This window comes from Phyllobates terribilis, unplaced genomic scaffold (assembly GCF_046119375.1).
Source record: "Phyllobates terribilis strain yellow unplaced genomic scaffold, ASM4611937v1 Scaffold_7__3_contigs__length_470593459, whole genome shotgun sequence".
Taxonomy (NCBI): Eukaryota; Metazoa; Chordata; class Amphibia; order Anura; family Dendrobatidae; genus Phyllobates; species Phyllobates terribilis.
The window spans coordinates 51,261,321-51,277,609 of NW_027362767.1; the positions used below are offsets into that span (position 1 = coordinate 51,261,321).

A 16,289-nucleotide genomic window follows, 5' to 3' on the forward strand; every position below is an offset into this window, starting at 1 on the left:
AAGGGCGATCGGGTGTTAGTACTGGTACCCACAGCCGAGAGTAAGCTCATGGCCAAGTGGCACGGGCCATATGAGGTTCGAGAAAAGGTGGGGGAGGTAAATTACCGGGTGTATCAGCCCGGAAGGAGGAAACCTGAGCAGCTTTACAATGTAAACCTGCTAAAGCCTTGGAAAGATCGAGAGTGTTTAGTTACAGACGTCACTCTGGGCATATCACCAGAGAGTTCTCTACCTTCAGCCAGGGATGCGTCCGGGGGAGAGGTCCGGATAAGTGATGCTCTCACTAAACAGCAGCGATGGGATGCTCGCTCACTGGTGCAGCACAATACCGACGTGTTCTCAGAGCTACCGAGTAGGTCTACGGTTCTCCAACATGACATTGTCACCAAACCTGGGGTAAGGGTACGAATGAGACCGTACCGGGTACCCAAAGCCCGGAGGCAAGCCATCATGGCGGAGGTAAAACAAATGCTCCAGTTAGGCGTCATCGAGGAATCCACGGAGTGAGTGGGCTAGCCCCATCGTACTGATTCCGAAACCAGACGGATCGTTACGCTTCTGTAACAATTTTCGGAAATTAAATGAAGTGTCGAAATTTGACCTTTATCCAATGCCCAGGGTGGATGAGCTGATTGAGAGACTGGGGCAGGCCCAGTACTTTACCACGCTCGATCGCACCAAGGGTTACTGGCAGGTACCTCTCACAGATTCGGCGAAGGAAAAGACCACCTTCATAACTCCGGAGGGTCTATATCACTATGTGGTCTTACCTTTTGGGTTACATGAGGCCCTGGCTACATTCCAGAGGCTGATGGACATATTGCTCAAGCCCCATCAGGAGTACGCGTCTGCGTATCTAGATGATATCATCATCTTTAGCACCGACTGGCATGCGCATCTATCCCAGGTACAAGCGGTGCTGGATTCTCTCAGAGCCACGGGGTTAACGGCAAACCCCAAAAAATGTGCGATCGAGCTAGAGGAAGCCCAATATTTGGGGTATGTGATTGGCCGAGGAATTATCAAGCCCCAAATCAATGAAGTTGAGGCCATAAAAAACTGGCCTAAACCGTCAAGTACAAAGCAGGTGAGGGCGTTCCTTGGCATCCTTGGGTATTACCGCCGGTTTATCCCTAATTTTGCTGGGAGAACGGCGGCTCTGACCGATCTCTTGAAAGGAAGAAAAAAAAAATAATAATAATCGGTAATGGTTCGGTGGAAATCTCAGGCAGAAGCAGCGTTTCGGTCCATGAAATTGGCCCCGTGTGGACAGCCGGTCATCATCAGCCCCAACCTTCAAGGAAACCTTCATTGTACAGACAGATGCCTGAGAGGTGGGCCTAGGAGCGGTAATGTCACAAAAAGTGAATGGTGAAGAGCACCCGGTCACCTACTTGAGTAGAAAGCTTACCCCGGCAGAGAAAAACTATAGCGTAGTAGAGAAGGAGTGTTTGGCTATTAAGTGGCCTTGGAATCACTATGTTATTTGCTCGGGTGTCAGTTCCGCTTGGTGACGAACCACTCACCCTTGGTTTGGATGAGAAACGCCAAGAACAGGAATGCGAGAGTCACCAGGTGGTTCCTGTCACTGCAAAATTTCAGTTTCTCTGTAGAACATCGCCCTGGGAAGTCGCAGGCAAGAGCGGATGCCCTGTCCCGGGCACCCTGTATGGTGTCAAATGTTCAACCCCACAAGTTTGAACAGAGGGGGGGATATGTGAGGCAGTGACCGGGATCATATACGAGGGACGTTATATATCCCCCAGAATGTGTACAGATACCTATTAAATCCATTGGAGTGCATTGCAGTCACAGACACAGCTGCGGCTGCAATGCAGGAATGAAGGTGAGCATTGGCCTGGTCAGGCTATCTGGCTAAGGCAGATTAAGTAAAACCCGGCAGGGCCTTCATTTCTTGGAGGAGGCTACAGGAGGCAGTGGGGCGGCCTCCTCCCTCCAACCCGGGTTTTCCAGTGGCTCTTGCCACAGGTCCTTTAGTATCCCTGCACTAAGGATTAGTTTTGTTCAGTGTTGGGACCTGCTAGGAGCATAGCAGGAAAGCTCAGCAGGATTGAGTGTGTCTGAACCACCGCCTGGGAAGCCTCTGCACCTGTCAGGCTCTGAGCGGCCCGGCGCGACCGTTGCCCACGGCAACCGTTGTTTATGGACTTTTGTTAACCCGGCTGCGAACCGTAAGACTTTCTGTTTACCCGTGAGTGCTGAATAAAAGCTGCACATGTTGGACTTGCTTGGGTCACTGCCTCAGTTACTGCACGGTGTGAACACCGCCGTCTTACAGTATGTATATGCATATAATAGTACCTTTAGTATCTGGGTGTATCCAGGACGTTGCACAATTTATCTTTAAAGGACAACCATCAAACACTTTGGAGAAACAGGCTCCCATCTAAAAGGCAAAATTATAAGTTGTGAAAAACATTAATCAGAATTAATTTAAAAAAAAAAGGTAAAATTAACTGGGGGACAGGACATCCTCTAAAACACAGACAGAGCAGTGTCGAAAAGCAGCACTCAGTCTGGAGCACCAGGTACATGCATGCATTCCTATGGACGGTCCATTGATACCAGCTAAGGGTGTATATAATGCCTCCGCTCCGCAGGGCACCAGCTGCAGGACCCCTCACCACCACTTTATCATCAGAGAAAACTGGTCTCACCAAACACATTACTGCCATTTCTGTTTGGCAGACTAATCATACTTACCAGCACCTTGGGAGTGGGTGGTAAACCATTAATCGTTGGTTTCTAGAAAAGAGAACAGTAAATTAGAATAGCAGAGGCATAAACACAAGAACAACACTCAGCACCAGAATCTTATGGAAGACTGAAGGTTTTAAGTGTGCACCTTATACCTTTTAAATCATGATGGATTAAAAGTTATATTTTAACTTTTCATTCTTTTTTTGTGGTTGCTGGATTTTTGCAAACATATGGATTACAATTTTTCCACAAAGATCACCAAAAGTCATTTTTTAAAAATAAAATCTTGACTACTAGGGGGCAGCTATTATAGGGAATGTAAAAAAATAATAATAATTCCAACTACTAGTGACTGTGCACAGGTCGACCTGATAATCGGGCCTCAGTGATTGCTGCCAAGAAAATACAAAGCTGTGACGACACCTGAAACACGTCACGTACTGGGAAATCCTTCTTATCCTTCTTCTGTTGGAGTTGGGGTTTCGGGCTCTCTCCAGTTGGACTTCCAAGTCTCAGAGGACTTTCTCCATTCCCTGCAAAAGAGGGGATGATAAAATTAGTGCAATAAATAGAACCATCAAATTAAAGGGCTTCTCCAGTTTCAAAAACCTCTTTGAATTTAAGGGCGGCACAGTCATTTTAATGGGATCTTTCTGATTATAATGTGCATGTATAAAAAAATATCTCAAATGATCGAAACTGGACAATCCCTTTAACACAGTAACGAGCTGAGAATCTGGTATCCACATGACAATGAAGATAAGCAAGTAAATCATGCACATGAGGGTGACTACCAGAGGATGGACAGAAATGCAAAAAAAACAGGTTAATGAGGAAAATAGCCCAATATAAGCTCAAATACACATTGACATCTGTATAATCCACCGTTGTGATGCAGTAAAGGCCACAAAGCAGTCAGCAAGGAGATATGTGGAAGAAAACCCGTCCTGTAAGACGGCTGAAGTTAGAACGCACGGTACTGAAATGTGCAAATGGGTGAAAATGTACATTGTGACAGTCTCATATAATGCGGATTATAATGGAGGGTGGAGTGAGCAAGGCAAGGTGAAGTGCGAGAATGAATAGTATGAGATGGAGGCCATGCCTGCACACTTCCACGTGGTGACACATTCACTCTATTCCCTTACTGTTGTGTGAACGATGGCCTGCAGATTGTTACCGGACCAGAGGGATGACTATCAAGCTTTGATAAAGAAGGCAAGTTTTGCGTTCGAAACGCATAGCCCTAGACTTTTATGGAAATTGGCTATGGAATCTGATTTTAATTTTCAATACATTTTTTTGACTATATATGAAGCTGGAATTCCTTCTTCCTTTCCAAAGGTCCCTCTGCCACATAAGGCATCAGTATAAAAAATGGCAAATGGTAATAGGGGGGTCACGTTATCAATTTTGCATTGAGGCCCATTTTTATTTGTTGTTCTTAGGGTTCACTTAGAGGGAAATATTACTTTTTGGGTGGTACTCAGGGGGCAGTATTACTTATTTGGGGGAAGACATGGCATTACTAAAGAGGTTTCCGGTGTCTATTATCGTCTGCAGAGCTGACATCAAGTTGACAGCACTGCAGACAATCATACTGTTGACTCAGGGCAGAGTTGCTGAGCTCAATTACTGGCTCCAGGGATGTCTAAAATGTCAGCGCTGCAGACAATAACACCAGGAGCAGCGAAGGAGACTCATCCCAGGACACGAGGAAGCAGAGTAAAGCCAACTGCAGATGGGGTAACAGGGGTTTTTCCAAAACTGGATAACCCCTTTAATTATTAGAGTGGACACTCGGGGGCATTACTATTGTATAAGGGGAACTCAGGATAATCTAACTTGATAAGGGATGTTCAGGGTATTACGACTTTTAAGGGAACACTATACATTACTTATTGTTGCACTCTGCAGCCATCTACCATGTATTACAGTTCGGCCATACCAGTTGCAAATCCTGAGTGATGTGTAAATCCTTTCTGCCACCAAATATACTCATCCTGCAACTAACAAACCACTAACCGTGACCAAATATCACCCAGAAAAAAAGAGAAAATTGCTCTGTAATATTCCGGCTGGATGTGGCTGGTTTTGGGTCCATGTGTAATGATCGCTCCTGCCACCACATGAAGTGTGATGCTGGGAAAATGCAGAATTAGGGTGAGGCGAGTGATGGAAGCATGTGGTCACTCATTCCTGGTTGTGCTCATAGTCAGCCAGCCATGTAATGATGTGTTATCCCTTGTATTTGCAAGGTCGCAGTGGAGTTTCCGTCCTCCCTGCCTCTGCTTTGTGCTATTTACCCAACTGATAGAGTTTACAGCGGTACAATCCAGGGGAGCGGATGCTGCTAGTGAGGAAATTATTATTGGGGGGAGCGGTGTGGCGACCACAACCTGGGGAGCTCTGCCTGCGGTAGAACGGGGAGGCTCGGTTATCTGGTTGATGTTTGATGGTGTTGGCTCGCTCGTCGTCAGCCATGCTTTCATCTGGGCAGCTGTTCATTCTCATTGGCTGTTGGAATAAAAGACCCCATTAGTGATGTCCAGGATATTCTATTAATAGTCATATCAATAGGACCTCAATTTATGGGAAAAAAATAAAAAAGGTTTCATGACTTAACACAGGAGGCAAAGAAGGGCAGTGTAAACAGTCGGCAGCAGCGCTTTCTTTTATTTAGATTTTCGTTCTGTTATAATTCCTCTTTATTTGGAAAAAAACTACATTTCATATAAGTTCTACAATTTTCTAGGAGAAATGACACAATTATACTGTACCTTAGGAGGCAGCGGCGGAGGAACAGCCCGTTTCATGGTGGAACTGAAATAAGAATGAAAATAGGTCTGACTTCCTAATATGCTGGATTGCAGCAAAGATGCACAGGAAAGAATAAAGGAGGGCAAGTCATGCAAAAAGTGACAAAGAAATCCCAAAATGTTGAGAGGATACTGTTACAGGAGAATGGTTAATAACATAAGAGGTGCTCAGAAACATAAGCTAACTCCAGCTAAGGCACAAGTAAAAGCCATACTCATGGTTTGCTCCATTCGCAAAAGGATTCCAGTTGATGCCCTAAAAAAAAGAAATGACATAAGATTGGGAGATGCGAGAAGCAGCAGTATACACACAGGTCTTACTGTAATGAACAGCACAGGCGGCCCATATCCAGAATAATAATAATAAATCATTTCCAAACATGGCTAAGGAGCTGCACCCCAAACATATCTGAAAACCTGGGCAAACGCTCTAAACAAATATGTTCAGGCACAAATGTTCTATATTCCCCTATATTGCATCTCAACATTAGGTTTTCTACCTGTATTTTAGATTATACATTTCCCACAAAAGTTAAAGTAGGAGAAAAAAAACAAAAAAAAAAACAACTTTCCTAAAGTATAACGAATAAGATTGTCCCTGATCCATGTTACAATAATTTCCAACAGTGCCCGACCCTTGTGTCCAAGGCATCAATGGAGTCCGAGAGCACACACAGATCCAAACCACGCTGTTCACATTATCGCTGCGGTTTCAATTATAATTGAGAGCATGACCACGTGTCAGATCCATTACAAGAGACACAACAATGTCGTCTCACAAATCCCACTGACTTTTAATGGAGTCAGTCATGGCATCTGTCGTTTTGTTGAAAATAAAAAGCATAGCATGCGGCTATGTGCAAGCTGAAAGAGGCTCTGGGTCTTGAATGGTAGTGTGAACATAGCCTTTAATGGTCATAAATAGTAAAAAGAAGAAAAGAAAAAAAAACTATGTAGAACAATTCCAAGCTCCACCAGCAGGTGTCGCTGCAGAGCGGCAATGATCTGCCGAATGACCATTAGTCTGCGGCTGGTGATGGCTGCAGGCACGGAGCAAATCTGCCGCGATCTCCAGAGCATGGTCGCCGCAACATGTAAACGTGACCATAACAAAGGCGTTTTTTTTTTTTTTTTTTGGGCATTATATCGTCAATCTTACAAACTCACCACTTCATTGGCTTCAGTTTCCTTCCTGAGTGGAGGCTCAAACTGCAGCTTGTCAACTAGAACAGAGAGATGTGGTTACCACGATAGACGGACGTGCTAGCAGTCTACAGAGCAAGACCCCAGTCCAACACACAGAAAAGAAAAACGAATACTTTTAGAGGAAGTACCCTGCGCCGAAGGACCTATTCTCTGTAGATACACAAAGCTTTAGGATACAAAGGTCTACTAATCCAGTTCTTCTTTCGTCTCGGCTATGTAACTGCAAGCAACTCAACTTCTGAAGAGTATAGAGGGGCTGAATGATCGGGAGCCGGAGCTTTCACTACTCCGTTATTATCGTAAAGAGGAAACTATTATTTTCTAATTTGCTCAGACGAGATATATTGCATCGCTCACTCCTCCTAATACGGCCAGATAAAGAGAAAAGGGGATCCCCATCCTCCTGTGCAGTGTGGGACACAGCGGTGAAGACCCCAACTTGTTCACCTACGCAACTGCTGAAAAACAACTCTCAGCATGCATTGAAAGCGGAGATGTTGGGAGTGGTAGTTTTGCAATAGCCATGGAGCCATTGCATTATATTATTATAGATATCCATGTATTTTTGACTGGCTACTCACAGTTGAGCTCAGACACAGTCTTCTCGGCTCTTTTGTTAGTAGACTTGATGGTATGGCGCACAGCAGATATGGGCTGCAAGAGATCAAAATGCAATTTATTACTTCTGACAAAGTGCACATTATTGGGAGTTTCAGTACACTTAACCAACTTGAAAAGATTGGTAATTCCCACTTACCTCTAGATCATCATCATCAGGCTCGATATAATGGTGGTGGTGGTCTGGATTGTTGACCTTGTCCAAAAGCTCCAATGCAAGTAATCTCGAGAGACCTCCTTGTGCTACGAAAGTGTGCTGAAATGTAAGAATACTCCTTATTAAGGTCACGGGGTATTAAATATATCTCAGTAGTAATAATACCAGAAAGAGGGTCCCACAGCAAAACCCAGAATGAGCCTGAGCCCCTCTGAAAGCACGGCCACATGCACTAAGCTTTTATCTATAGTTGCAATCAAAATTATCAACTTCCATTGCAAATTAGGTGTATTAGCAAAATTGACAAACTTTCTGCTGTTTGCATGGTCACAGCAGCATACGCCTACGGTTCCTGTGTCCCCCAATGAAGAGACAGAGATAAAACCATCAAACAAGAACAATGTAAAGGGATCAACACAACTAATATTTACAAGTGGTTTCTCCACATTCAGCACAAAGTGCCATTTTCCTGAATACTGCAGTCTCAGGAATTATTCACGCCTTCATGAGGAGCGTCTTTAGCACTTAGTGGAGCCTCTCTGGCTGTTATGACCTTCTTGAAATGTTTTTCATAGAAAGGCACAAGCTTCTAGCAGAGTTCCTGAGGAATCTTAGCCCAATCCTCATGGGCAATGTCCTCCATGTCAGTAATATTCTTGGTTTGTGTGCTGGAACCGCCTTTTTCACATCCCACCAAAGATGATGCATGGGGTTTAAGTCAGTTGACTGACGGCCACCAGAATCTTACAGGGCTACTTATGAAACCCAGACTTGATGGACTTTGAGGCTTGATATCATTGTCCTGTTGGAAAGACTAATGACGGTCAAGCTTCATCTTCCTCACAGAAAGCATGAGGTTTTCTCATAGGATTTCATAATACTTAATTAAATCCATCTTATCTATCACACGCTGCAGATTTCCAATGTCAGAGGAAACAAATCAGCCCCCGAGCATCAACGAGCCCCCACATGCATCACTGTAATTCTCACCAAGCCACTGCCATACGTCACTGTACACATCCGATCACTGCCATTCTTCCCTGCAGGCATCACCGAGCCCCCGCTATGCTTCACTAAATTGTCACCAAGCCACTGCCATACTTCACTGTACACATCAGACAACGGCCATGCTTTCCTGCAGGTGTCACCGAGCCCCCGCCATGCTTCTCTGTAATGCTCTCCAAGCCATCACCATGCTTCCCTGCAGGCAACACAGAGCCCCTGCCATGCTACTCTGTAATTCTCACCAAGCCATAACCATGCTTCCCTGCAGGCATCACAGAGTCCTTGTCATACTTGCCTGCAGGCATCACAGAGTCCTTGTCATACTTGCCTGCAGGCATCACATAGCCCCCACTATTCTTTACTGTAATTCTCACTAAGCCATCGCAATGCTTCCCGACAGGCATCATCGAGCCCCGACCATGCTTCCCTGCAGGATTAACCAAGCCCCCGCCATGCTTCACTGCAGGATTAAACGAGCCCCCACCATGCTTCCCTGCAGGATTACAAGCCCCCATGCTTCCCTGTAGGCAGGGTGTGTTTTTTCAGCATATGCTTCCTTCTTCCTACGCCAGATACTGCTGATGCATAGGCCCAAAAAGTTCCAGCGTCATTTCATTGCTACACAGGACAAAATCCCAAAACTTCTGTGGCTATTTATATGGCTTGCACATATTGGGAGCAGACTTTTCTTCTACTTTGGGGTCAGGAGAGACACATGTCTTTGAAGATCGGTCATGAAGACTGTCAGTGTTTACTTTCTTTGCATTGTCATAAAGCCAGCCCCCTTAGCCTTTGATCACACTCAAACATTGGATGAGGTAGACCTTCCTGGGTCACATTGGCCTCCCACGAGATATCAAAGGTTTTTAATCACATATAAAATTTGAAATAACAGAAATAATCAGCTCTGCAGCCCCTCTGTTCCAGCAATTAATGGGGGGGGTCTTGATTGATGAACTCAGACCTCTACCTAAATGCCATGCCAGTAGTTGCTTCAGTTGTGACTGGATTAGATTTTTCTGTATGGCATATTGGGTTTAACTATTCAAAGGCCAAAACTGGTACTTACAGTTAACAGTCGCTCTGCAGTTGGTCGTTTCTTTGGGTTCTTCGTGAGGGAAACTTTAACAAAGTTATGAAAAACCGGCGTCCTGCAAAAGAACAAATGCAAGAGGCAATGAACTTTACACGAAAAAATCAAATGAGGAGCTCGACCAGTCAATGCAAAGATCTGATTCTCACATAAGACACATAAAGGGGTAAGCTTCCCCTAGCTTCCTTCTCTTCCCCATGACAAAGCCCCATAGGAGTAATACAGTTTGTAAAGAAGGCCAAAACATGGCTCTTAGATTAGTAGTTGCCTAACCTCTATGAACACCGCTACTCTTTGGGTGGTGAAGATGTCAGATGTAGGCGCTCTACTTACCATTTCAGCTTCTCTTTTAGTTTTGGAGGCTGGAAATTGCTCTTTGACATGAGGAATAAAGCTCTATGTGAAATAAAACATGGAAATATAGATTTAATCCTGAATAATAAAACTTATTTCCATGCAATATAGTAGATTAGTACACAGGCATGCACTTCCTGCGTTAGGCATCAGGGTTTCCTGCAGTCATGTGCAGCTTGCCATAAAGTAAACAGCTGAGCAGCAGATATAAAATATAATCTTTACACTCACGCAGTGGATGATCCCTTTAAATGGAGAGCAATGATAATATATGACATAATAACAAACCTCATTGGATGCAGATCAAACAATGGCGGCTGCAGCTCTGCCAGTTCTATTGAGGTGATGCCGACAGCCCAGATGTCGCACAGCTGGTTGTAGCCTCCGTTTTTCTCCACTGCTGCCACTTCTGGAGCCATCCTGTAATGCAGCGAATATAGTTATATACAGGCTACATACAGAGGATCTTAAAAGAAAAAAATATACAAAATAAGGTCTCATTACCAGTATGGCGTCCCGATAAAAGACTTCCTCTTGGCGATCGTTGCAGTTATCTTTGCTGCCACCCCGAAGTCGGCTACAAGAGAAACAGGGGAGTGAGCTACTATGAAGATAAAGAAGACCCTGCCCCATAGAGAACATAGAAGATAAGATGGTACCTAGTTTGACATCCCCATTGTCTGTGAGTAGTATGTTGGCACCCTGCAAGTGACACATATATGGCATTGATAAAGGAATCTTATGTGAATAAATATATATCATCACATCCATATTCTCCGTACCTTGATATCTCTGTGCATTTTACCCTTACTGTGTAAATATGCCAGACCCTAGAGGGAAAAAAAAAAAACATGAGTAAAGGCGGCAGTAAAGCATAAGGATATGACCACATTCACATTGAAGAACAGTATCAGGCTTTAAAAATAACATTTTTTTATCAGAAGCTACACAGCGACTTTAGCCAACCTGCAAGTAACAGCATCAATATATAATTACCAATCCATAAGGATGAAGACTTCACCTACAGATTGCCCTTTTGCAGATACAATAGCTTCCATTCTTCTGGGAAGGATTTCTACAAGATTTTGGAGTTTTCTGTGGGAATTTTTGCCCCTTTATACAGAAGAGCATTTGTGAGGCCAGAACCTGATGTTGGGGAGAGGTTGAGCTCACAATCTAGTTCTAGTTCACCTTACAGGTTGGATGGGGCTGAGGTCCAGGCTCTGTGTGGCCGCTCATGTTCCCCCCTCCATGTCTGTATGGACCTTATGCATTGGGCACAATTATAGGAAATAAAAAAAAGGCGAACCCCAAACTGTTCCCGCAAAGCTGAAAAGTTACAACTGTCTTCTGCTGAAGTGTTAAGATTTCCCTTCACTGGAACTGAAGGCCCGAGGCCGCCCCCTGATAACAGCCCATAGCATTATCCTCCTCCACCATCTGTACAGGGGGCACAATGCAGACAGGGGGTAAAGCTCACCTGGAATCGCCAAACCCAGACTCCTCCATCATAGATGTGCGATCCATCACTGCATAGAAGACGTCCCCTGCAGAGTCCAGTGGTGGCGGCTTTACACCACCCCATCCTACACCTGGCATTGTGCTTGGTGATGTACGGCTACATGCAGCTGCTCTGCCATGAAGCTCCCGGCGGGGGCGAAGTGTTTGTGCTGATGTTATACCAGAGGAGGTGTGGACTCTGCAGTTATGGGGTCAGCAGAGCAGTGGTGACACTTCAGCTCCTTAGCACTCGGCCCCCCGTTCTGTAATGTTACAGGGTCTCCGCTTCGTGGCTGCGGTTCCTTCAATTTCTCAATAATATCACTCACAGGTGATGGGGAAGATTCAGGAGGAAGAAATGTCATGGACGGATTTGCTCCCCCGGTGGCTCCTATTACAGGACCGCGCTGGTATCAGTGAGCTCCGCACCACCGGCCAGTCTGTCACATGTTAGTAAAGGCAGACGGCATAGCGGGGGCCATAGATTATACGACCGGAGGTTATACATGGAGGGGGGCTAATAGGACTGAAAGGAATACCTGAACTCCATTCATATATGCAGGCAAATGCAGAATATTGTGGTATCGGTTAACACAAGACGGGCCGCGTGTCAGTCGGGTCAGCATTAGGAAAGAACTAAAAACCCACATCCTCTTTTCTCTACATTAAAAGCTGAAAGCTACAGTCACATAAAAATCAAATAGTGCAAAAGCAGAAAATCGGATTCTGGATCTCATTATACTACAGAAGATAATAGAAATCATCCGTCAAGGAGAGCTAAGCTGTACAACTATGATATCCTTGGGAGTGAACAGACATCCTGAGCTTTACACTTTCCTCTCACTCGGAAGTAAACGCTGGTGATCAATTTTCCGCACATTTTTAAAAGATTCACAAACAGATATATCTTTATCTATATCTCTATATATCTCTCTAGCTAAAATAATTAAAGAAAATTTGGCAGCACTACAATGTTTCGGCAGATTTCTCTTGGCTTATCTATCTCTATTTCTCTCTCTATATCTCTATCTTTATCAGGGAAGGAGCTTTTCCCTCCTGCACATGGAGGTGACCATGGAAGGTGTTCATCAATCCCTGTTGATGGCTGCTCTAAATCATTGGCAAGCATAGTTCCCATTACAGAATGTACACCTTGTGAATATTTGCAATGGCAAGCAATTGTCACAGGATTTTTCTCTTTCTGGAGTTTGCATGAAAATACAAATACCTGCAAGGTTTCCCGGCACATGTAGGAGATTTGGTTTTCTGAGAGTGGTCCAGTGACTGCAAGGAGAAAAATGACATGGATAAACCCATATTCATGGTCAAAGATCAAAGTTTGCCAAGTAATACACCAATAACCTTTCAAAACGTGGGCTCCTTAAACAAAGGATTGTTTTGCCAGTGGCCAACTTCTACTCCCACAACCGGCATGGTCATCGGAGGCAAGAATATAGGCAGATGCTCCCTCTGATGACATTTATCTCAGGTAAGACAATAAAGGCTTATACCAGTTGTAATCCCAACTTTTCCAATCAGAACTTTCCCCAACAGAAAACATTAAGGGTACAGCTGCATATATCTCAATAGGGTTGGTTCTGTAGAAGGTGAATATAATTTTGCAAACCACATGGAGACAAATGGGATAGTCGGGTCATCCTGACACAAATGATGTACTCCAGGAAAATTGTGGGAACCGGACACCAAAAATTTAAATTTAGACTGATTGGAAAGGAAGATCCGGCCCATATATACCAAAGAGGTAGTTAGCTTAAGTATGGAGACCTCTCAGTTATGACTTCTGATCCAAGCACAGTCCATGTTGACGTTATTTCCGGCTAACCAGTCTAGCTGCTGAAGAGTTATATTGGGTTGACACCAACTGGACAATAATGCTTGTTAAGATCCATGGTTTTGTTGAAGAGTCTCCAAACTGGACATTGTACCCAGTGTCGGTAAAAAAGTGTTTGAGAGAGATTACACGTCAATTGTGATGTGCTCAGATTATAGGACGGTACCTTACCATGATATATGTCCTGGAGAGACCCTCCACCGCAGTACTCCATACAGATCCATAGCTTCTCCCGGCTTGAAGAGACAGAAAAGGGAAAACAAATCACTAGATTAATGGAAGCATCCAGCAGAAGACAGATTCACCGGTGCATATCTGGTAATTAAAACGTATACGCCTTTCTAGAGGGATACAAAAGACCGACCTTTCACATCACAATGTAAGAGATTAGTGTTCTAGAACCCGAGACATGGACATCTATACACCAAGTCTTTAATATAGAAGAGCATCAAGAAATTATTTGAAAAAAATCTTAAAAGGGTTATTCCTAACCTTAAAAGTGATCACCTATCCGAAGGATAAGTTATAACTTGTGGATCAGTGGTGGTCTAACAGCTGGGACCCCCAGTGATCCCAAGAACAGAGCTCTGAAAAGCTCCATTCTCTCTCTGTAGGACTTCTGGAGATAACTAGCGCTGAACTCTGGCAATTAAAGAATGAATTATGAGTGGTGGCACGCATGCACGGATGCCCCTCAATTCTGATGGAGCATTTTAGAGGCACCTTTAGGGTATTGTCCCATCAGTCGGTTCCCCACGAACCATAATTTATCAACTATCCAGAGTCACAGGGGTCAGTGGATGATCTCGTCCGCTGGCCTGGCCGTCTTTAGAAAGATCGCATGGACCAGGGCTCATCCCACTGAACACTCGCTCTCCTTCCCCGTGGGCAGAATACTACTCAGACAACACAGGTTGAGGGTAAAACAGTGTGGCAATAATCAATTCAAGAATCAACGTTCAGCTTCTATGAACAATGGCTCAGGTCTCTTGATTTACTGAAGAAAAATATGTGTGGCCTAATTAAAATTAAATGCTGTGTCATCACAAAGGGTTATCCCCAACGTAAAATGTTATCTTAATTTGTGGATCATGAGAATCCAACTGCTGGGATGGTCCCAATAATTTGCCTCTAAAATGCCCCATTGGGCTGAACTCTCTCCCTTTGGGCCTGCCGTAGATAGCTGAGGAACTAACTCCCATAATTGGGATCGCTGGGTTAGGAATAAACCTTTATGCATAAAGCATATTATGAAGTATCAGTAATGTCGTTAGGATATGCCATCGCTTTATGACCAGTGAGGTCAAACGTTTGGGACCGTGATTGATCCAGAGCATGAGGGTGATGCAGTGCCTTAATTACCGCATTCTCTTTACTGTATTTCCCTGTGACTCGTCAGCATGGCCACCCGGCTGTGCAGAAAACTGCGGCTGGCCCATTGAGCCGGGAAAGACAGAAAAAGCACAATGTGGGGAACCAGCAGATGTCCGGGAGTGCTGGACTCCCAGCAATGATAGAGCAATGGCATACTCCTTACAAGATGGGAATCCCCCTGTAACAGCAGCCCCTCGGACCTGCCCAACAAAGGACCTGTGAAGAGGAAGAACTCAGAAAGCACTAAAATGGACCGGTCTCTAATCGCTGTATATGGAGGGGTATCAGAAACCGAACTGTACCAGAGATAGCTGCCGAAGTAGGCCACGATGTTGGTGTGCTTACACTCCTTCACCATGAAGATTTCTTGTTGTATTAGAGAGAAGTCATCACCTGCAGACAGAGAGGAAAGGAGAAACCGGAAATTCCGGCATGAAGAGCTTCCACAAGCGTACCTCATTTATGTGGGGTCTCTAAGGGTGTGTACATCCATGTTACAGTTTTTTACAATTATATAAACTTTTTTTCTTTCTTTAAAAGGATATGGACACCTGAAGGTTTATTATTATTAGTATATTCATTCAGTTGAGTGGCTTATATTGAAAAAAAATTATCCATTTAAAAAAAAAAAAAAAAAGGTCTTAGCAACCACAAACCTCAAAATTTTGCTGACCTTTGATGAAAACTTATCTATTTTATGATTTATGACCACATCAGACATTTAACTTTTTGTGTGTGAATAGTGACGTCCGGTCCGGCCTCATAGGCGTATGAGCTCGGGTTAGGAGACACACAGCCAGTCTGGACATTATGACCTGTACAAAGAAGCATTACATACGCTACTGCAAAACGAGTTCACTGACGGATTCTCAGTGAACTCATTCTGCAGCCAGAAATGTGCAGCTAAACAGAGAGCTTGTAAAAAAAACTAAACAAACACAGTGCAATATATTTAAGTGAAAAACAAATAGTTAAATATTTAGTCCAAAATGAATCTCATACAGATCCACCATGCTATGTGAGCCATATAAATTCTATCTTGACATCAGTGAAAAGTTCCTGTAGGCTTTTCATATTCCCAACAATCAGAGCTACAGACGAGATGTGCAGACAAACCTTGTGCACCATTTGTCACGAGCTTCACGTCCCGGCTGGTGTCACAGATGAAGTACGTGAGTCATCGGCTGAAGATCGCTGTACATGGTTAGCACAACTAAGAAGCAAAATCAGCCACAAGCTACAGACGTCTTGCATTTCCTTAGTTGCAGAAGAAGAAAAATGATTTCCTGTAGCTCCTCTGCTTTTTACAGATGGATCATACTTAGAATATAGACTGGGTTTTAATACAAATCCCACAAAAGCAGGACACCAAGTATGAGCTGACATGAGCCTACACTTACTCATTACTGCAATGTATAAACTTATTATTGGAAATGATCTATTAAATGGCAAAAGGTCCAATAAAAAGCACCATTGTATTACATATCCAGTTGCAGAATATAGGCTGCAGTTTACAACATTTGGCTTTGCAAACTATGCATCGGCGTCATACCTTTTAACTGGATTATTCTTAATAAATGGAATAATAAA

The 16,289-nt window shown here is 44.0% G+C and overlaps 1 protein-coding gene across 1 annotated transcript in view; it reads right to left on the reverse strand.

Moving 5' to 3' along the window:
- Positions 1–16,289, reverse strand: part of MAP4K5 (mitogen-activated protein kinase kinase kinase kinase 5) — a 90,441-nt gene that overhangs the window by 23,702 nt on the left and 50,450 nt on the right. Inside the window, exons 3-20 of the mRNA XM_073638552.1 lie at positions 15,002–15,092; positions 13,497–13,561; positions 12,702–12,757; positions 10,756–10,803; positions 10,633–10,675; positions 10,478–10,550; positions 10,262–10,393; positions 9,953–10,015; positions 9,596–9,677; positions 7,504–7,620; positions 7,328–7,400; positions 6,708–6,763; positions 5,756–5,796; positions 5,502–5,544; positions 5,028–5,238; positions 3,163–3,254; positions 2,725–2,766; positions 2,323–2,407 (exon numbers count right to left, since the gene is read on the reverse strand). Of these exons, the coding sequence (XP_073494653.1) occupies positions 2,323–2,407; positions 2,725–2,766; positions 3,163–3,254; positions 5,028–5,238; positions 5,502–5,544; positions 5,756–5,796; positions 6,708–6,763; positions 7,328–7,400; positions 7,504–7,620; positions 9,596–9,677; positions 9,953–10,015; positions 10,262–10,393; positions 10,478–10,550; positions 10,633–10,675; positions 10,756–10,803; positions 12,702–12,757; positions 13,497–13,561; positions 15,002–15,092 (1,413 nt within the window). The remainder of the gene's footprint in view (positions 1–2,322; positions 2,408–2,724; positions 2,767–3,162; positions 3,255–5,027; positions 5,239–5,501; positions 5,545–5,755; positions 5,797–6,707; positions 6,764–7,327; positions 7,401–7,503; positions 7,621–9,595; positions 9,678–9,952; positions 10,016–10,261; positions 10,394–10,477; positions 10,551–10,632; positions 10,676–10,755; positions 10,804–12,701; positions 12,758–13,496; positions 13,562–15,001; positions 15,093–16,289) is intronic.